This window comes from Gallinula chloropus (assembly GCF_964237585.1).
Source record: "Gallinula chloropus genome assembly, chromosome: 1".
Classification (NCBI taxonomy): Eukaryota; Metazoa; Chordata; class Aves; order Gruiformes; family Rallidae; genus Gallinula; species Gallinula chloropus.
In genome coordinates this window covers 12,759,864-12,782,517 of record NC_140085.1, presented here as the reverse complement: position 1 = coordinate 12,782,517, position 22,654 = coordinate 12,759,864, and the positions used below count along the sequence as shown (strand labels likewise).

Below are 22,654 nucleotides of genomic sequence, written 5' to 3'. Positions count from 1 at the left end.
CAGCATTTTGACTCTTAGGGTTACATGGTCATTTCTAATTTGGTAAGAAAAGGCATTGTATTATGAAAAACAGAGAAATGCAAGGATACCAAACCAAACCAAACCAATTCTTCCCATCCACAGGGGTCACAGTTTCCACAGGCAGAATTTATCTGTTATCCTCATGTCATGCTTTTCTAGACCACCCTTTGGTCCAGAGAGAAATGTCCATTTGTATAAGATACAATTCAAATTCTTATCCAATAAATACTGGCTTACCTGTTACAGCTACATTTGGCTTATCCCAATTTAAAACAGACATGGATTTAGTCCTCTGCTTCCTAGTTTCAAAGAGAATAGTAACTAAGTCCACATAAGTGAAAAAATGTTTTAGTCTGACCTGGAAAGCTGAGAAACCAGTGGTCATGCCCACTGCACTGCCAGGGCCAGTGCTGTCAGTCTGGACAAAAAGGAGAGTGAAACCTCAAGGTCAAGATTCTTGTATAAAGGTTCTCCTAGTTTCACTGCCAATTATACCCCTATAACTGAGGAAAGATGGTAGGTACATTCTTAAAAGGAAAAGATTGCCACCTATTTTTCAGGGTTTTTTTCCTCTTTATGTTACAACCTTGTCATTGGAAATAAATGTTACATTGCATGCGGTTGGCTTTGTCTCTCTACTTTAATTCACAAGAATTTGACCAATTGAGGCATCCATCACAATATCTGCAGCAAGTACATGGTTAGTCTGTAGTCATTATACCATTGCCCACAGGTTCACTTAGTCAGTTAAATATTACTGCTGTGTACAAAAGCTGTAAAGTACACTGCATGGCTAACCATTACTCTTAGCCTACGTACAGAACCTTGAAAACAAAACAAACCCACAACTACACAAAGCAGAAAATTTTGATCAGCACCCTCGAAACGTAAGTTCAGGATTCAAAAATGAGTTAAGTTATATGAAAAAAACAAACAGTTGAGAACTTTTTCCCTCCAAAATATAAATGCTGGAGATAGAATAAAATTACATTAAAAAAGATTCACCTCAGTTATGAATGAGGGTAAATCTGGGTTGCAATCTATGCGATGATGTCCTATTCATTTATCTGATTATGGAAACTTCTTTAGCTAACAACATATCACCCTGTCTGCATCTGTTATTTTCTTTAATTTAAAAATAGCCCCATTCCAGGATAGACATTGTCATAGGATTTTCAACAAAATTTCAAAGGAAACATGGCACTCAAGCACTTTTTTTTTTTTTACCATCACTATTGAAGTCTTCCACTCAATCCAGGAACATCACTGCTCACCTAGCGATTCAGCAGCTGCCATCTGCAGTACTATGCTATTTTTGAAAGTCTGGTTCTTAGTTGAAACTGTTCAGTATGGAACAGAATAATGACCTGAGAATCTAACCACCTAAAATGACACAGGAGATGGATAAGTCACAGCAGAAAGGAAATGTAGTATTAAGTGTTTATAGGTTCTAAATTGTTGTCTTTGTGGTTGTAGTGATACATTTGGGATGATAAATTTCTTTCTCCAAGTACTGTATTCCACTTGACAAATGAGAAACTTTATTACTGCCTTGACTAAAAACAAAATCAGAAACTACTCATCATGCCGACAGATGCTGTCTGTCAGCATGTGCAGTAGTTGCAATATTGTTGGGGTTTTCTTTCTTTTTATTCTGGATATCTGTCATTAACAGGCATGTGATGGGGCTATAACAATATACTGCTATGCTAACGACCCTTCACACATCCTAAAAAGTGGGATTTAATCTCAAAGCATGTCTTGTATTTTGTGAATGCAAACACTTCAGCTGTGGTGTATCTCAGCACCTTCAGACAAATATAATTCATTATAAATTTCAAATAAATGTAATGTTTCTGATTTTCTCCTTACAGGTAATAATTTTTTAATGTTTTTCTCCACCTTCCTTTCTAATCACAGACAAATTAAACTCCTGAAATTAAGACTTAACTTAGCTTCACCTTCCAAAAGAAAAGGAAACTTGAGCTTCTTTTTTGATGGATCTTTTCAAAGATCCACTATTTAATGTAAAGAAAGAAAAAAATATGTACAGTAGTATTCACAACAACACAGCTTTTCAGAGCATCATTACCATACAAATAGCACAATCACTTACTCAGTACACCTTCTTCTGCCTATCATTCCAGTCTCAAGACTGAAAAAGTGCAAAGGTGCAAACCTTTTTCTGCCCCAACCAGAAGATTCATCTTTTGTCTACCAAGCAATTATTTTATAAGGTAAGATTAATGGAAATTCAGTTTGTTTTAGATGATAGACTCTCTGTCAGCCAAGTAGGTTTGATCTGAAAGCATGGCCCTCACAGTTGGACACGGCTTTTGTTACTCTGCTTAATCTTATATGTACTGCAGAAATTGGTGAATAGTGTCAACAGCTACAAAAATTATTTTAAAGGTTTCAAACTATTCCAGATACAGATATTGTTGACTTAGGTGACAACAGAAGAAGATGTATGCAAAACAACACGAACTTTCATTGCCATGCCTGCTGCACCTAAACCCCCAGATTTCCTGCTTTATATGTTTCTTCCGTTGCCCTATTGCATTCTGAACCCCATGGTATTATTATGTAAAGCATAATACTGTGAAATATGAGGCAGATCAAACTCTCTCTGTTGGACATCAATTTAACCAGCCCGGAGAACTGTTTTTTTCTTTAAATTTATGCTTTTTTAAACTGCAGAAGAAAAGGATTATTATGCTAGAGCCACAGTTTATGAGAACCACAGCTTTGAAAACATCATGCAGTTTCAGAATTTAATTCAGCATTAGGCAGTTCAGTTTCTCAGCAATAATGTGGAAGAGACAAACTAAGCCACAGATGTATTTACAGGAAGACTGCTTCATCTACAGTCCACCACACCTTGCAAATGGGCTTAGCAGCCTTAATTCAGATACTCTGTTGCCACTAAGAAAACAGATTTGTTCATCTCAACCCTACTCACATGGCACTGTGCGGAGGTAGAGATTGTCTCTTATGATCTGCTGGAGCTCATGGTCTACCGAACCTTTCTGGAACCGTAAATTGAGGTAGTGACGAAGGTCCTTATCAACAATGCCTCCTGTCAAGGAAAAGACAAATGAAAGCACGATTTAAAAAAATATTGCTTTGACAGAAGCAATGAATCACTAGTAAAGTCTCAGTGGCTCATTTTCCATGTTTCTGTTACAATGGGTGACAGAAGCACAAAAAGCTTTCTGGTTAATGCATGTGGTTGGTATAATATTACTTAGCATCAATAATTGTAAAGGTTAAAACAGTTAATGACAAATAACTGGCTAAATATGTATAGTTCAGAAAATATAGACAGAATTATAGGCAAAGGTGCCTATTTTTTGGCACATACTGGAACATATTGTTATTACATGGCTACTAACATTATATCTAAATAATACATCATTAGATATTATATTCCCCATGAATTTCTATCAGTTTCCCACCTGCTCATTAAACCAAAATATCTTGGTTCAAAATGTCTCTGTAATAATACATGTTTTCAGTTCAAGGGTAACATATGTGTGTTCGATGATCATAAAAATATGATATCATCTTTTCTGTTATTTATTTCTAATAGCACTCCTAACTGAAAAAGATACTATAGCAAATGAGGGTATTTTATTTCCACCAGAGAAAGGAGAAAATAGAAATAGAGCATCTTAGCATAACACCACAAGCATGGAAATGAAATTGAGTTTGAACCCCTGTATTTTCCACTTTTACTATAACTTTAGGACAAACCAACATAAAGTATTGCTTAGACACAAACTGGTGTATCATGTTGCACTATTGAAGGCATATCTATAAATCTAATCCAATATGATTTATAAACATTTCCCAAAATAGTTTATCTCCATTTCTTTTAATCTGGAGTATGGAACACATTTATAATTATGGAAAAGTGTTCATAAATAACTACATTTCTCCTTTCTCTGAAATTCTGACATAAGAAGAATACAGAGAATCATTCTGCACTGAATTACAACATGTATTCCCTAGATGAAAAATCACAAGCTGATAGATACCTAACTTGTTGCTTCATACATTCAACCTTAAAATTTTTTCCATATGGCATTTGCTATTGAACCCCCTGCCAAAAGTCTTATTGACTTGGACTGTATAATGATTTTCCTGTTAAAAGGAATAAATAACATTCCTACCTAATTATTTGAAAGCCACTGCAGAGCAAAAATGACTATAAATTAAAATAATGTTTTTCCTTGTAGCTATTCCTATTTACCTGCCAATTACAGGTTCGTAATCTTATTATTGCTGTTTTTTCTTCCAATAACTTCAAAACCTTTTGTTTCAGGTTTATAAAATGCTAATAAAGAATTTCTCCCATCTTTAGCTGAAGGCAAAAAACCCAGCAGGTTTTCATTATAATAATTAAAAATAAATAATATATTAAAAAAAACCAAACCAAAAAAAAACCAAACAAAAAACCCCCAGTGCCCCAGCTCATAACAGTCACAAAGAATACCTGTGTGCCTGGTTCCCAGGAGCTGGGAACTTCCATACAGATCTCTGTTCTTCCAGAATCTCAGCTGAGCCACTTAGTCTATCACTTTGATCCCACTAACCCTATTTCTAGCAATGGGTCTGCAGACCAGCCCATCCTTACTCATGCTAATTTCTTGGGAGATTTCAGAGGAGTCAAGGACTAGAGAAGGCTGCAGAGAGATGCTCTGCTCCTGACTGGAGTCAGCTGTCCTTTCTGATCGGCTGCAGAGAGTAAAGGTCCTGCAGCTCTTGCTCTTCTCGCTCTATTATACAGAACATGCCCAGTGATGCAGATGCTTTCTGGCAGTCTGAGAAAATGCCAGCTCGAGAACAACAGCTGTAGCCTGCCCACTGACATAAACCTGAATCATTCAACTTATGACATAAGGAAGTTTAGGAACCTACACAGATTTCTGACCCTCAAAATGCATTCTTTATCTACAGCCTATTGCTTCATACACAGCTGTTTCCTTCACCACATATTAATGAGTGCACTAAACCCTCCTGTTTCACAAAGACAGTCACCGGACATTTTTGGCAAATGGCATATTCCAAACTGGAGTACAAAATCATATATTTACAAGCAGAGATGCCTATAGCCTTGTATTTGTTATGTACAGATTCAAAAACAAGAGTTTGTAACAGAAATAAGACCTGTACATGGTGCAAAGGAAAAAAAAAGTAGCAACTTCCAAGCAACAGGGTAACATATGACATTTTTCTTAATATCTGAGTATATACCATAACATCAGGAAAGTCAATTTTAAAGAGGAGTGAGATGAAATACAGACAGAATACATATGACTGACAAAGTTCCCTCTTCAAGAGTCATTCTGTTTTCTGACCTGACAGTTTTCAATTCTTTGGACATAAGCTACCTTTTTTTTGAGTCTGATATAACAATGAATTTTACGTCCTGGAAAGTGTGAAAAAATAAAATAGTTCCAGAGTCATGAAGAGCAGATGCATTATTTTTAACTTATCCTTCCAATTGTCATTTTCCTGCACTTCTCCCTAAAAAGCTTTGTTGTTTTACCTGACGCTTGTCACAAGCATCTTTGACTCCAGATGTGCTTTTATAATACCTGGTCCTTCTAAAGTACAAGCAGAATAAAACTGTGAGTGTGCTAGTATGGGGCCAGAAGACTTTTTGCAAGAAACTATGGTGACTGGCAAGAATGTAAAACAGCCTTGATTTAGTATCAGTGCATTAGATCTATTAGATCTTGTGTTATGGACTATATAAATCAGGAATAACATGAGTTATAATAGTAGGACAATGTCCTCCAAAAGGCTTAAATAACAGACAGAAAATATTATAACTTGTTTTACTTTGGAGGAATAAAAGAAACATAGTGGCACTGTCAGTATGTTCATAGAAAGAGAAGCAATCAGAAATACTTTTTACAGACAGTAGTTACCTTACTATTCAGTGGTCCCAGCCAACCTAGTTAGACATCTTGGGTAACCAAGCCTGAGTTTGTTTCTATGAAATTCAACTTTCTATTATTTTCTCTTGCTGCAGTAGGGTGAAAAACATTGAGAAGTTGAAAAAGTCCTGACACAAACCTAAGCCCATAGTTTCCTTCATTCCCAGCCAGCCCAGAGTGGAAGACCTGGGAATGATGCTCAGGGACCACTGGTGCCTGTTGCACCATACTGACAGCCCTGCTGCAGCTGCTCGAGGAGGAGCTCAGAGACAAGATGCTCATGAAAGCCACATCTTTCTCACCATGAATAGCAGCAAAAGGATGAGTTCTTTTATGTCAGAGGTATTATACACCGATAGCTTTAGGAACCCAACCTGGAGACTGTAATTAAAAATGCTTTGGCCATGGCCACAGGAGGAGGCTGACAACTGCGTGATGGAGCATGCACTGGCTTGCAGCCATACACAGCATTTTTTTTTTTCCTGGCTTGAGGCCTGTGCTCTGTTTCAGTTTCATTTCACTCCAATGAATCCCTTCGTTTTCTAGCTGGGAAATACAGGATGTGAATTAAATACTTCCAGTAATGATCTCTTACATAACGTGTGCCTGGTTTAGGTACAGCTACCAATCATGATGGCAAACTCCAAACCAAGACTGAATTTGATTCCAGACATTATAAAATTAGATACACTTGGATAATCTAAAAAATACTTTGTTTGCCTGCTTTATTTATGAATTTAATGAGCAAAGTGTATCTTTTTATAGTGTTTTAATATATTTCTGTCAAGTTTCCTTCCCTTCTCAAAATCTAGTAGCACAGCCCAACCAGAAAAGAAATGCAATAAAAACACACATACAAAAGGATATTAAATAGTTTCTAGCTCATTAAAAGATGCAAAACTGAAGTAGACAATTGTCATTTCTGAGAAAATGGCAGGGGTAAAGGTTGATAATTTTCTAAGCCCTAAACATTGTAAGTAGTGTTTTGCAACTTCCTATTGGGTAACCCACCAATGCTGTAGCTAGAGTCTGCACTTGTATTTTATCTTTCAGTGAAGGACTACTTGCAAAATGCAAACATCCCTCTTTTTTTTTCCCCACAATGTTAGCTCTAAATAATTTATTTCTTACCCTTAACACATTTTATATGGTTATAACTTCTACACAAACATTTACCTATTGGTATTTCCTCATCTTGTATCATAACCTTTCTGTGAATTGACTTCCTGAAACTTGGTGTGGTACGTTATTTGTTTTTTAACAGTACAATCAATTTCAGCTCAGCCAAGAATAATTTGCCTTAGATGTTTTATTTGCTGAGATTAGAATTTGAAAGATTTCATTTTCTCTGGGCTCTATAAATACTTCTGGTTAGAAAAATCTAAGCAAGACTTACATGTAGATTTACATCTGTACATGACCTATGTCTGACAAAAATAAAGGAAATATCTTAGGATCTGGACCTGTGAAAACAGTGGAGGTCATGAACTTTTAGTATAAAAGACCTCACCTGTTCTACTGCTCTACTTCAATTGTGTCTCCCCTTGTTTTCAAAAGCTCCTACTTCTGACTGTAAACGTAAGACAGATACTTATTTGGCATAGTCAGATGCCTTGGCTGAACAGGCTATGAATGGCTTTGGTGCAGTTGTAGCAGCTTCCATTGGGGCAGCCTGAGCAAGGACTGGATCATCACGACACACCGCAGCAGCCACGAGATGACATCAGCAACACCAGAGAGAGACTGATCTTTCAAATTACATGAAAGCGTATCATGCCCTGGATTTTCTGAGTTTTGTGGCTAACCTTAAGCCTCTGTTTGAAATATGAGCCCCAACAGTGCACTGTGCTGGCAGCAAAAATGTGGTTTGTAATGATATAAGGAGACTGTGTCAGCAGGAGAGTCAGCTGAGCCAAACGCATCTGCGTTTTGTACCTTGATTACTGAACTACAGCTGTTATTAAAATAGTAGATTTCCAGTCCCCGTGGCTACAGAAACTGCCCTCCATTGTGAAAGCCAGTTGCAGCATCTTCTAGAGCCTGCTGGCAACGTGCAACACTGACTTTGAGATAGGCACTCCCAAGTTAAGCTCAGAGAGCTGCCGTTTAACTAATAAAACTGACTTGTGGCTTTGCTGTTTAGAAGTGCTTTGCTTTGTTGTCTTCAGCTAACAGATTGCCCAGCATAGTTTTTGACTGGAGTTCCTAGGAAGTACCATGATTTCACTGATTGGTAAAAAAGTCAAGTTGTACTTTATGTAACCGAGAGGACAGTTTGGAACACTTTGCTTTCAGAATACATATGGTTTCTTTGGTGTTCTAGTTAGTAGGTGCAGTGTAAAGTAAAAATGACGTTTGAGTACTGCTGCTACTTCTCTGCAAAGGCTGTCTGAAAATGAACTGCATTTTTCTCTACTTTTGAAATTCACTAAAACTAATTATGAAACAGAGTTGGTTGTAGGGGCCTCCAGTATATCATTGATTTGACTGATGACTTGCACATAAATATTAATGATTGCTACCGAGATATTTAAAAACGTTAATTGTTCCTTCTAGACTTCTACAAGGGAAGTAATTACTTTTACAGATGTTTTTGACAAACAGCAAATTGTAAGGGATTATACATTTACTTACGAAGTGAGAATGTCAAAAATGATATGCAGCCTGTGCAGTCATAGAGAGCCCAGCGGTATCTGCAAGGATAGACTTCTCCTCTTGAAATTGGGATGTATTTACAGAAATCTCACTTCAAATACTACCTGGCACTCAGCTGCTCCCACTCATAGAAATCTCTTTTTATTTGGACAAAGGGTGCCACAACTGAGCTTGAATCTTGTTTAAGGCCACTGTTTCTTGTGTGACCTAACTCCTGGGTACAGCTCCCAAACAAAACAATAGAAAGGTCCCAACCGACTTCAACAAGAACAGTTGCAAAAGGGAAATAAAACAACTTATTGGTAATCTTCTAAAGACAAAAACCCTTTGGAAATTGATGGCACACAAATCTGAAAACTCACAGAATAAGCTTAAACAGAGACTGACTGTAGCATACTAAAATTATTTGAACAGCAGGGCTGAATTTAGCTTCCACAAAATATTTATATTGTTAGTTGAGCTGGAAAGAAGCTGTTCTGGATTCTAGAAAAATCCACATTAGCCACAATGTCCAATGGACTATATAACTAAGGGGGAAAAAAGTCACAAAGATGCAGAATAAATATTTTTTAACCACACTATAGCAGAATATTTTTTCATATATAAACTTGGGGGAAAAAAAGAAAAAAAGCTTCTCCTTGTGTACTGCTTAGGAACAAACGCTCATGAGAAAAAAACTACACAAATTTATTGCTCTTGAAAAGCTTGAATGTACATTAAATTCTCATAAATAGCAATGGTGATAACATGGAGTTCATTCATTCTCACTGGGTACAAATGATGCCTCACTGCATCAGTTTAATTCCCTGTGCTGTAAGCATGAGTCACCTAGCACAGAAACTCTGCAACCTCTCTTGGGGTCATCTGTTGCAGCAGCAACTTCAATGCCCTGAACACCTGCAAGTAGGGCATGTTCAGACAGCACACCTCTGGAACCAACCAACTACATCTTACTTCTACCCAAAGTTACCTCTGCTATCCACATAAGGAGCCTCTACAGCCCCCTTTGTGGACAAATATTCTCCTGTCCCTCCTTCCCAATGGTAAAACTATCTCCTCTTAAAAGTCTCCAGCAATCACTCCTCACCTTTAATGGAAAAGTTACTGTTCTGTTTAATAATACTCTTTTTCTATGAATGCAGCAATAGGACTGTTCATCTCCTAGGGTCACAAACGCTCTTTTTCTCTAATATTATTTTAGTTTTATCTCTTTATAGAAGACAACTGTGATGGAACTTTGAGGTTTGACATGTATTTGAATAAAATATGACAGATTTTGGATTGGAATAGTGGCATAGTTTTACCAGACTTGAATTATTTGAAAGGCATTCTACTTAAATCATAGCTGCACAATTTTAATTGCTTGAGATAGAGACTTATTTTCCTTAGTTCTGGAAATAATATTGCCATATTAATAGACTGCGAATTGTGTGCTGACACTTTGTAAAAAGAGAAAGATTAATCTGGGTAAAAAATTCCCAGTAACACAAAATTTATGCAGGAAGCAAGCTCACAGAGGCTACTATTGTACGAGTTCTAATAATAGTTACAAATTGTGATTTAGATTGGTATCTGAATTATGGGAACACAGTTTTTTAGTCTTTGGAACATCTCAGATTGAAGCCATAAAGTACCATGAAAAAATCACTAACATCATACATTACTTCCTGGCTTTCTAATAGCTTGTTGCATAAATTGCAGAACAACATTTTGTAGAATTTTTACTCTTGAAACTTATCAAGTGCAAACTCAACCTGTGATAGATAAACTGAACTTTGAAAGCACACTTCACAAAATTAGTGCTAATCTCTGAGACTGAATTGCGTGTATGTTATCAAATGCACATCCTTCACAAACAGAACTATTCTCTGGAATCAAGTGTCATGGTGTTGATAGCAAGTCAAAGCAAGAGAAAAACACAAAGAAAAAATAAAAGAGGAGGTGCTTTACAGCTGTATTTCAGTAATGGTAAACTCAGACAACACAAACCATTCAAAAAAGTCTGAGGTCAAGAAGGTGTCCTGCAGCCTTGGACACACTACAGTAGTCGGAACACTTCACTGGCATGGTTACCTTGGTTTCATTTCTGTGGGATGCGCCTTTCAGCTTGATGCCTGTAGTGATACCATCTTTCCAAGTTAAACAGGGTTGTGCCCAGCCAGTAACTGAACAGCACAATTCTTAGCACATGAAACCAAAATTAGAGTCATGCTGGAAATTGAGCAAGTGATGCTCTTCTTTCTAAGCCAAGAGCGGGCGAGTGCCTCAGCACGCTGAGGCCACGGGACCAGTGGATGAACTATTTTCCTCGTAGGATGGTGTTCAAGTGGTGATACATGCTACACACTAAGAAACCTGCATTTCAGTCAAGACAGGAGCGGATGAAGTGTTTGTGATTCTCTAGAACAGAAGTTTTGGTACTAATTGAACACATCATTATTAGGCTTAAAAAAATTGAATCAAGAAATAACTAGAGTAGCAGTGGACATAATCTTTAGAGATTTACAAAAGGCTGCACTGTTAATCCCTTAAGAAGTGCAGCAGACACATTTTTAAGGCTATTTATTATACAGATTTTTGTTTTGCACTGGCTTGGGAATTAGAGCAGCTCCCCTCCCCCCAAAATGGTTTTCTTTCCTTTTCTGGAGGGTACATTCTCTCTGAGGCATCCAAGATGGTTAAATATTACATAGGCAATTAATGATAAAAACTGTATAAAGAATTTCACTGTAAAACTAATTTTTAAAAAACCTTGATATAGCAAGAAAAACCTAAAATGAAGTGTTTACTGTTTAAAATGTCTGCATAACAAAGCATAAGTAATCCTATTTTCTTTCTTGAAGACATCTAAAACCTCATCAATTTTTGTTTGTGCAGTCTCATAAAGCAATTAATAGTCTTACAAGAATAATTAATAATTAATAATAATAATTAAAAGACTGGCATAGAGAATAGATTTTCATTTGGGAAAGAAAAGTAAGGGTACAAATAAATCAAGGCATTTGTCTGGTTTTGATGTAAGATTCAAAAACTGCTAATTTGTCACTGAAGCATCTTTTATCATGACAAACTTATTAGTTATTGTAGCACAACAGCATGATAGATATCATCTATTACCTTAATATAAAACACATTCAAAATATATATATCCATCACTCTAAGCAAGCTTCAAAGATGTCCAGTAAAACTACAATCAAAGCAGTGTAAATTTTGGTAAAAGACTGAGTCATACTTCAATGTGAAGTTGCTGATGCCTTGATAGCCCTGTGCAGCAGCATGCATCAGGTCTGCTACAGAGTGTCTCTAAAACAACTTTGACATTTTCCCTTACTTATACATTACTTAAATACAGCAATATTTGACATAAAATCACTCAGTTACCAGTACCAGGACATTTCAGATCAGAGGTACAATTGCTCTGGGTCAAGCTTGGGGACATTTTGCTTCACAGTTCATCTCTGGTAAGTGTTTTGCCAAGGCAAAGGAAAAAGCAAAGTGCGCATCAAAGCCTGGGTGCTCTGGCTGCTGCAATGTGGCAGGCAGACATCCTGTCTAATTCTGCCTCTGAATCACTCTCGTTTACTATACAGTTCCTACACTCCTGATGCTCTCCACATACAGAAAGAAAAATCTCCCTACTTGTTTCAGAGAGAAGCTGGCAAGATAAAATACAAACAAACAAATAACTGAAACCCAAATATAATAACAGAGACATTTATATATGACCAAGCAAGTTATTTCCATGTACTTACTGCTCACAGTGCTTTCTATGCAGTGACAATACTGTTCTTCACTTGTAGGCAGGGACACAGACTGTATGAACTCATGTCTCTCTATCAGTCAACAATAGCAGATCCCCAGCACACAAAGACAAGGTAATTTCAAATTAGCTTGTGCTCAGAAAGCTACAAAAATAGGTATGATTTTTTAAATAAAAAAAAAAGAAAAAGAAAGTCTTTGTAATATCACCCAATAAACACCTTCAAATTATTCTAAGCCCAGGCAATAAAGTAATGTCTTTAGGCAATCAAAGGTACCTTTTGTGTAGTATGGTACTTCAGTATGAAAGACAGCACTTGGTTTTGGAGCACTGAACCAGCTGCTCTGTGCGTGAAGAAGCTGTTATATTCTGGGACAGTCTCAGTTGGTTAGCTGAGTCCCCTTGGGTTGATTTAATTAGCACTGCTGGAAAATGTAAATGACCGAAAGAGGCACTGTGCATTGTGCAAAATTACATTGTGCAAAATATGTGTGCTTACATAACGTGTTCCAACAAAGAAATAAAGCACTCCTGCTCCCAGGAGCTCTAGGCAGGCAGATGGTGGGTACTCCAGCAAGATCATGTACTTTGCCTGCAGAGAAGCGATGCCCTCAACCTCTGGGGAAGAGATTGCTGCTGCACTTCTGTAATACCCGTTTGCTGATCCACAGAGCAAAACACAGGATTACAGCTGGACTAAAATTGCTCACTCTGCATCCCCAGAAGCAGGAAGGTGTCACAACAGGGGACAAAAATGAGATGACAGAGTTCTAGGTTCACTTTTTTACCCTTCAGGCACACTGTCCCCCTGGCTATGATCTACCGGACTGAAATCAATACAGTCTGCAGTTCAGAAAAATGCTTACAGGTTTCATACAGAATTAATTACATTTTCGCAGTTGTTACTTAATTAAAGGAGAAAACTAGTGGGCTAAAATCACGGGATGAAAAAGAATTTACCAAGGCATTGAGGTGCAGATTAATAGCTACACATTTCCACCTTTATCTGTGTATGTTAAGGTCAGTATCAGTGTGTATACGGTAAAAAGCCATAAAAGTGCCTCAGATATGAATAGTGTCAAGGAGGATATGCCTGTAATTTCACCTGCCTTTCTCTGTTGAGATTTTGACACGCACCTCATAAAATATTAGATCTGTACTTTCCCAATGACATTTCCATTTCCTAATGCTACAAACCCAATATACTATAAGTAAGCTTTACATCATACAAGAAATGCTGGCAGCCAATTTGCCTTTTCTCTTTCTTTCCTTTTTTTCTTTTTTTTTTTACAGCTTGACAGTATTAAACTAGGATACAGAGATAATGGAGAGATTTATGTTTTTAAATCAAGAAGCTAGTAAGATTTCTCTCTTTCTATAAGACCGCAATAAAAAAGGAAATTAAAACAATAAAGGTCCAGATTCTTGGATCCTTATGCAGCTACAGTAAAGAAAAAGTTCGGTTTATCTCATGCATTCTCTTCTACATGCACAAAGACTTCATGAAAGGACAAAGAAGAACTTTAGCAGTGAGTTTTATTTTACATATACATATTGAAACACTATTGGGAGGCCATCTGGGACACACAGTGATGGACTCGGGCCTCACATGCAGAAGAATTCTAGTGTTCAAGTCAGATTGTTTACTCAATTTACACTAATAAGCTCAAATAATGCTTATGCCAGAGTGGGTCTGAAATCAGATTTTGGGATACAAGTTGTCAGAGCAAACAGATGCACACAGAGGTTTATATTTAGGGAATCTGCAAGTCTGTTGCTTTAGGAGGATAGACAAAGAAGAATGGTAACACAGGAAGGAAGAATGATTTTTCTATGCATATTTCATGCAATAAATAAACCATGTCATTCACTGCACTTCAGGAAGGAACATTTTTGTTTCTGGACTCCTGCCAGACTAAATTGTGTTAAACCTTCAATTTGAATGTTGAGGTTGCTTTCTGAAGGTTCTTTGAGCTGCCAAGTAATTCCCCAAAACTTAAGTCAGTTTACATGACAGAAGAATTGAGAGACAGCATCTGACTTACTCTACTTGAAGTTCTCAGAAACTGCATGGATATTTGAAAAGATTATGTGGTTTGGGGATCAATATTAATTAATAGACAGCATGCCCTACCTATTGACCTTCCATATATTATCAGTTCTGGTAGAGAGTTAGTTATGGTCTGGCCTGAAATATGTTGGGTGTATTAATACATGGAAAATCCCGCACAAAAAATTTACACTGACACTAGTATTGATTAGGTCAGTGAGCTAACCTCAGTAATTTAAATCTTTGAGACTTCAGTTCACAAAGAAACAATTCACTACTAATGCCATGAAATGTATAAATAAAAACTGCCCAGAACTGCTTGCTTTGCTTTTTTTTAAATTCTTGCTCTTTTACCTTTCTCTAATTCTCAGTTTCTTCCCTTTTAGCCAGGAAGCTTGAATTTCAGTTTCCTTCTAGCCTTTCCTTCTACCCATTTTTTCCCCCTGTTCCCACCTCCCCTCTCTGTTTTTGATGCTCCCAGTACCCGTTTACTTTCTAAGAAGTCTGCTATAAGGTGGTGAGTGCTCTAGTGAGTATCAGGCATGCCTGTCATATTGGGCCTGCTGCAGAGGAAGCCATCTCTGAAGGGCCAATATTCTCGATGTACCAAACAAGGGAGCATGCACAAGTCTTAGAAAGGTCTTTATATATATATGCATGAATCTGAGGCACCTCTGTCCTCATACTTGTTTCATGCAAAAGATATAGGAGCTACTTCATAAAAAAGGGGTGATCTATATGTGTCTGTATCGGTACGGTACAGACCAACCAGCCTAAAGACTTTCAGATTCTACGATATTGAGGGAAAACAAAACTTTGCTTACACAGAAATAACATGACAAAAAACCAAAAAGCACCAGTTAGATTCCCTGCCAATGATGAAATATTTCTGTAGAAATATCTAAGGCAGGTCTGCAATAATGTTGACATTCCAGTTTAAGTCGGAACACAGGTTCATTACTACCTTTCTACATCACAATAGTGAACTCCTGAGAGGGATTATTTAGAGTCAAGGTACAATCTTGTTTTACCTGAGAAGGTGAGGAAAGTGCAAATCACATTCATCCTGCCAAAAAAACCACCAAAACATTTCAAGAAGTTACTAAATGTGTAATACTGGTTCAAGCTTGGATCAAATAATCAGAAAGACTGGCTGTCTGTTTCCAGATAGACTTCAGTTGAAGCTATGGTTTTATTCGTGAGATGAATTCAGAGGTATTCCACAAAGGGCTCTGATTTTTGCTGTTTTAATTAAACAAATGGAGGAGAGACATTTCAAAGAAAATTGAGTAGTCTCTCCTGTACTGCAGTCTGCAGGCATCTTTTTAACCAGCAAAAGACCAAAGACACCAGGGAAAAAAGGATCTTAAGGAACACATAAAAGACATACTAATTCACAGCTGTCAAGGAAGAGCTGGCAGGTGCCCTAATTCAAAAAGGACAATGGATGGAGTTAACGGCTTTTTTGGTTGGAGGTAGTTCAAAAATAAAGGAATGTCGTACATCAAGGAAAACCAAGAGGAAAACTAACATCTGAGGATATGACCAGCATAGTACTATCTCCTAAAATATATCAATGAATACTGAATGCTTTTGTGAATGGTTAAAGAGAGGATATATCTGTATTAACAAATAGTGCAGTCCCATGGCAGCAGATCAGTAGGTAGAGAGACTGGGTGAGGACCTAACGTACAGACTGTATTTGCATTGTTAGTGTTACTTAGTACTTAATCAAGTATAATTCCATGGACTCAGTGACCATTCAGAGCTGGTCACTTCCACTCAAAATTGATCTAGTTTGCATTCTGTGAGCCTGATGTGGACGATAAACTAAAATGTGACAAAGACCATCAGGATATTCACTTGAGAAGATCATTCCTACTCTGAATATGTATATGCACCCACATTTTCTTTAGGGCCACAAAGATGATCCAAGGGCTGGAGAACCTCTCCTGTGAAGACAGGCTGAGACTGGTGGGCTTGTTCAGCCTGGAGAAGAGAAGACTCCAGGGAGAACTTATTGCAAATGTCCAGTACCTAAAGAGGCCAACACAAAAGCAAGAGAGGGACTGTTTACAAGGGCATGGAAAAATAGGACAATGGCATTAAGCTGGAAGAGGGTAATTTAGATTAGATATTAGAAAAAAATTCTTCTCTATAAAGGCAGTGAGACCCTGGCACAGTTTTCCCAGAGAAGCTGTGGCTGTCCCCTCCCTGGCAGCATTCAAGACCACTTTGGATGGTTGCTTTGGGCAACCTGGGCTAGTGGAGAGTGTCCCTGCCCATGGCAGGGTGATGGAACTAGATGATCTTTAAGGTCTTTTCCAACCCAAACCACTCTATGATTCTGTGATTGTCTCTTGCTTATTGACATCAGTACATCAAGTCCTGAAGAAAAAACTTTGCAATGACCATAGATTTCATCTCCTCATCCAACAGCTATGGAGGTGAAATGTATAATGTATGTATATATATTTCACTGAGTTCTTTGATGAAACCAATGACTAAAGCAGCTTCTGATTATGGCATATATATATATGATAACAGTTCAGAGGAATTTAGATTATGATCACTATACAAATTTGATTAATTTGTGCTGAGAATAAATCACTGTCCATTAATAAATTAGAAAAGTTCTGGATATAATGTAAAATTAATTTCCTGTTGCAAGTAGGTTTCTCTTATTATAAATTATTTGTTTTTGTAATATACTAACATATGCTATGCCTCTTGATTTGCTTCAGTTCTACAGGCAACACATAAAGGTTATCTGTTGCCCTAAAAAGTACCTTAAGAGATACTTGATGTTATTGCTACTTTCAGGTTGCTGATGTTGTTGTTGTTATTATTATTAATCTATCTATTAATTTGTGCTCAAAATATATCACAAGTTAAAAAAAATATTTTAGGATAGTAGCCAACTACTACACCACAAATAAGAAAAAGATTGCTGAAAAATACTGGAGATTGTGAATTATTCAGAGTTTTAGATTCAAAGTAGCCAGGCTGCCACGGGCTACTGAAACAATGATTGGGTTAGAAAAATGTCACTGAACAATTTATATGTCTGTAAACATGGAACCAAGCATGAGACAGACTTAGTATTACTTTAATTTTGTATTTTAAGACAAATTATATTTTCTGAGTTTCTGCATCACAAATTTGGAGAATTTAAAAGTTCCTTATAGAGAAGTGAGATCTTTTATTTGATGGTTGCACAAGTGAGATTTTATTTGATGGTTGTAGCTGTGGAAAGAAGCAAAAGCATGCAGTTGTATTTTAACATTACATACATTAATGCTTGATGATGAAGGTCAAAAAGAAACAGATCATTCAGTCAGACCTTTCACATGCTGCAGGACATGCTATTTCATCCAGTGAACCCTGTATTAAGCTTATTAATTTATGTTTGCTATAACACCCTTTGGAGAGATCTACTGCCTTGAAGATGAGAAAAGATGGAGACCCCTCTCTTCCTTTGGTAGTTGAGTTAGCCTTACCCTTAAAAAAATTATGCATTGCTGTTAATTTGAATGTCTTTGACTTCAGTTTCCAGTCTTTGGCTAGAGTATCTCTCCCTGCAACAGTGAAATACCTGGAATACTTCCATGGCAAAAACCTGCATATTATAAATTAAGCAACTTTCCTTTTTATTTTTTTTTCTCTCCTGTACATTACACCTCTTTGATAGTTTTCCCTGCATTGGATTTTTGATTAGTCTACATCATGTCTAAAGAAGAGGGTGGAGCCACACACAGACTCCCCGCTGCCTCAGAAGAGCCACACCACACTGCATGACCACAGAACTGTGGAGAATCCTAACGCTGCTTTACAGGAACTAACTGAAATCAGATCTTCTGATTCTGAAAAGCCCCCTACAAAGATATTGCCTGGAGAATGCTGTATATTTAAGCATATTTCAATATCAGAAAGCTTTCAATGGTAACGATCTTCTAACTGGCAGTACAGGACTCTGGAAAAAAGGAGGTGCAAGAAAACTACTTAGGGAAGGGAAAATGTTGAATAATCACAAAATAAGATAGGAAATGTTGTATTAACACCACGAAGGAGCTACTTGAAAAGTCAAAGGTATTTATTGTGATTTGAAAGTCAAACACTAAAATAGGAGGTGATTGTTTATATACTTTTGCTGATCTGAGTGCAGAAAACTTCCACACCATAAGGTAAAAATGAAGAAAATCTGAAATAAAATAAACAGAAAAATGTTTGCAAGAGGTAAGAAAAAATTATTAAACGTTTTTTCCTCTATGAAAACAGGACTTGCAGTTTTCTGCACAAATATGCAGAAAAAATATCTAATTTCCATTTACTGATATGCTTCCATAATTCTCACCTATTTGCCTAAATATATAGGTACTGATCTGTCTAAACAGTGAAGTTGTTGATGATGCAAACCAAATTGTATTCTACACCACAAAGGTACAATGGTTTCTTGTTATTGCTCAAAGTGTATATTCTTTTGTATCATTCAAATCCACGAAAATAAAACATTGCAGTTTGATGGGAAAATAGGTGCTTGGGGATCATTGAAATTCCTCACCCTTCTTTTCTAGTAGACATTTACAGAAATTTAAAATCAGTATAAAACTATGGCTCTCATAAACAAAAAAAACCAAACCGACAAACATTTAAAATCTTACTTTAACTTCTACATGTAGTATTAAGGACAGTAGAAAATTAGCTCCTCATTTTTAAGAGTTCAATTATTAGCCATACATAAGAACACAGAGAGATCTAAAGCTGCTGAAGACAAATATGTGACATTGTACAACATTAAGTGATAAACTGTAAGCAATCTTATTAAGGAATATCAGAACATATATGTGCACAAGGGACAGAGTTAACACTATTCATTCAACCTTAACTGGCATTTCATTGCTTCTGAAGATTTAATTGTCTAACATTAACAGTCTTCTTACACTCTAGGGACATACTTTATACCACTTTTTTTGGTAAGGCAAATCTTTTTGTAGCTACGTGGGATTTTTTCTTGTAGTAAAGCACTCTGTAGGTAGTTCAACAGCAGCTACATCTATAAAGGAAAATATGTGTTGATGATGAGTAGAACAAAATAACAACTAAATTATTCTAATGAACACAACATACTTCTTGAGACTTCTTGAAACTGTTTTTGGTGCACCACAGAAGGTATAAGACTACATTGCACAGTATGATTATATTAGATATTCTACTTAACATGATTCTTCTAAATAATTAATGCTCATATCTGGTTTTCTCCAGATCTAAGTCCCTCAAAAAAGGAAGCAGTTAATGACACAGAAGCAGATCGCAGATTATCCAGTATGATAATTCTTATGTGTTAATCAATTTTTCTCAGTCTAAAGTAACAATAAGCTTTCTCTGATTTTCCTTAACCATGCTCTAAATTATGGCATATGCCTATAATGATCGGTTTGGTACATGACTCAAACCTTTTATATAACCAAGACATCTGTTTAGGAATAATGGTAACTCTGATTTCTTCCTGCATCTGAAAGACTGCTAAAATAGCCAGCTAAAGTGTCAGTTTTCAGAATTGCTCCAATGACATAACAGGACATGTAAAATTAACGACACTAGCCTGGACATGTTTTTCCTACAGCATTTTTTGTTGTTTGTAAACACTACAGTTGGAAGTTTTAATCACTCAAGGTCTTAAAATACCTTCCTTCTACATCCAGAAGTCCCACTGCTTTAAAAAGTAATTGATTTTGTGTTGGTCTGCATAAACAGGTACAATCCAGTTTATACATTGTCTTACAGTTCAGAGCAGATACTTTGCAAAATGCTCTTTACCATCAAGGATTTTCTGCATTTTAAAGAAAGGCATTTGGGCTTTTCTTTTCTCCAAGGAATATGAACTATCATTCCCCTAGAAGAAGCTTAAAAGAAGGAGGGGCTTTTTGACTTGTTGAGTTCATTTCTCAACCAGAAATTCTTGGTTGGTTGTTTCCAGTGCTGGTCTGATTAAGAAAGTAAGTGACCAATTTCATTTCTAGCTTTTTTGTTTAAAAATCTCAAGAAGGAGGACATTAAATATGGCTTCCTTGCTTTAATTATTGGAAAAATTTAGAGGCTTTAGTTTAAAAGCAACCTCAGTTTGGATTGTAAATGATATTATTATTTAGTAAGTCTTCCATTTATTATGATGTTATATATTCCTTCAAAAATGACTTTGAAAAATGCATTTCTTGAAACAAAACATTCGTTTATAAAATATTTTCATTGAAAGACACAGAACATGACTGGAATATGCAACAGGCTTCTTAAAAATAGGATTTCACGTATTGTGGTCCTGTAGCTGGTGCTGGATTTTTAAAACCATTGTTTAAACAGAGAGTCTTGGAATGGAGCCAGATTTGTTACAGGCACCATGTCCGCAGCTGGCGAGTGCATTAGAGGTAGGAGAGATGTACAGAAAATCAATGGAACTTCCTTTACCTCACAGTAGTACGAATGACTTTTCTCTACAAGAATGAGCAGCTAACAAGTGATAAAAGCCTATAAAAAGACCAATATAGCTCTTTATTTGATATTAAGGCTACCTTAAAAATGTTAGGTTCACCAGAGAGCTGAAGTATCCAGTAAAGTATATACACTTTTAAAACAAAACCTTGTTCTCTTTCCCATGTATATTAGGCGGTCAAAAAACCACTTGAATTTTATCTGCTGAAGGTCAATTAGAATAACGCTGTCCTCCCGTCCATAGGATGAAATCAGTTTAAGTATGCACCTCCCAGGCTCTCTAATAAGTTCCTGCTGAGGTGCTATCTGAGAAGATCATTCACCAGCCTCAGCATCTGAAACCACCATTTAAAAGCAATTTGTAAAACCAGCATGTTTATGAAGTTGTATTCCAGACAATGCAACTCCTAAATATACTGCGTTTGGAAATTGTAATTCTACAGAGACCTACACAAATTGGGTAAGATCAAATTTCACAGATAATATGCTGCTCTGCTTCATAACCTGTGATCTGCACATGAACATCTCTGTAACAAAATCTCTCAGTGTTTTTTTCACATCAGTAGGTTTCAGCTGCACCATGCTACACTCAACAAAAAGAAACTTGTTGCATTGTTACTGAAAGACTTTTTATAATGTTTTGATAAGTCTCAGAAAAGTCTTGGGGATTCCTTCTGATAATTTCTAGCAGACCTACAGAAGACCTACAGAAATACAACCTTTTGCTTTCTTTAAGGCAATCACTTCAGAATCTCATAGATTCAACTATATAAAAGTAGGCTGCTTGCACTTACTCTCATCTATTGGCTTACTTCTCCCCATACACTTTTCTCCCAATGTAAGACACCGTTACAGCTTTTACACTGCATAATGCTGAATAAAAATACCACAGTTATAAACAGGGGAATGACAGTTACAGACAAAAGGCATTATGTTACTAAATCAAAATCTTTATATTCTGCTTGTTATCCATGTGTTTTTGTCCCTACTTGATATACCTCTCATCTCTCATTTCTGTATCAGTAGTAAAAAAACCCCAGAACTCTATGGGGCCCTATTATCTGTGAAGGTATAAATTTCAGGTTCCTCTCAAAATCCCTTTAGGATAGTTATAAAACTGCAGGCACATATCTTTTAATGCAACAGAAGATACCTGTCTCTAATCTTCTGAAGTTACAAACTCCAAACAGGTCACAGAAGCAGAGATGGCTGATGCCGGCAGGTCTCGGCAGCCACAGTGCACCACCCTGGCTATTAGCAATTCTTTAAGAGGTTCTTATTCCTCATCCTTTTTTCACTGTCATACTACTGCTTTCATTCTCTTTCAGCTTCTAATTTCTCAGCTTCCTCCCTGATGTTGTTTTGAATTGCCAGGGAATTAAAACCACAGATACTAGAATTGAAAACAACTGAAACCACTGAAGCTGAGGGATTCATGGTTCTTGCAGCCCCCCTCATCTTCCTTCTTCACTTAACGGGGATGAATTAAATGGTAACATAGAACAAATACAATTCATCATTAGCTAGATAACGGTCATATATCCAGTCTGAACTAGTCATTTGCTTCCCCTCTGCAGTTACTACAGTAAGGTGGGTACCATCACCCAGTACTGAAACAGATGTCTGAGATGTGAGAATTACTGTCTTGGATGGCCTGTTTCTTTCCAATGCCAACAGAGGTGCTTTTAACATGTTTTTTAAATGCTTAAACCCCGAGGAGAAATCCTGCCCAGC

At 36.8% G+C, this 22,654-nt stretch overlaps 1 protein-coding gene across 2 annotated transcripts in view; it reads right to left on the bottom strand.

Moving 5' to 3' along the window:
- MAGI2 (membrane associated guanylate kinase, WW and PDZ domain containing 2) overlaps positions 1-22,654 on the bottom strand; it is a gene marked incomplete at both ends in the record, with an annotated part of 744,090 nt that overhangs the window by 512,475 nt on the left and 208,961 nt on the right. For both annotated transcript variants that reach the window (XM_084265916.1, XM_084265917.1), the window contains one exon: positions 2,984-3,100. In XM_084265916.1, coding sequence (XP_084122042.1) covers positions 2,984-3,100 — 117 coding nt within the window. The remainder of the gene's footprint in view (positions 1-2,983; positions 3,101-22,654) is intronic.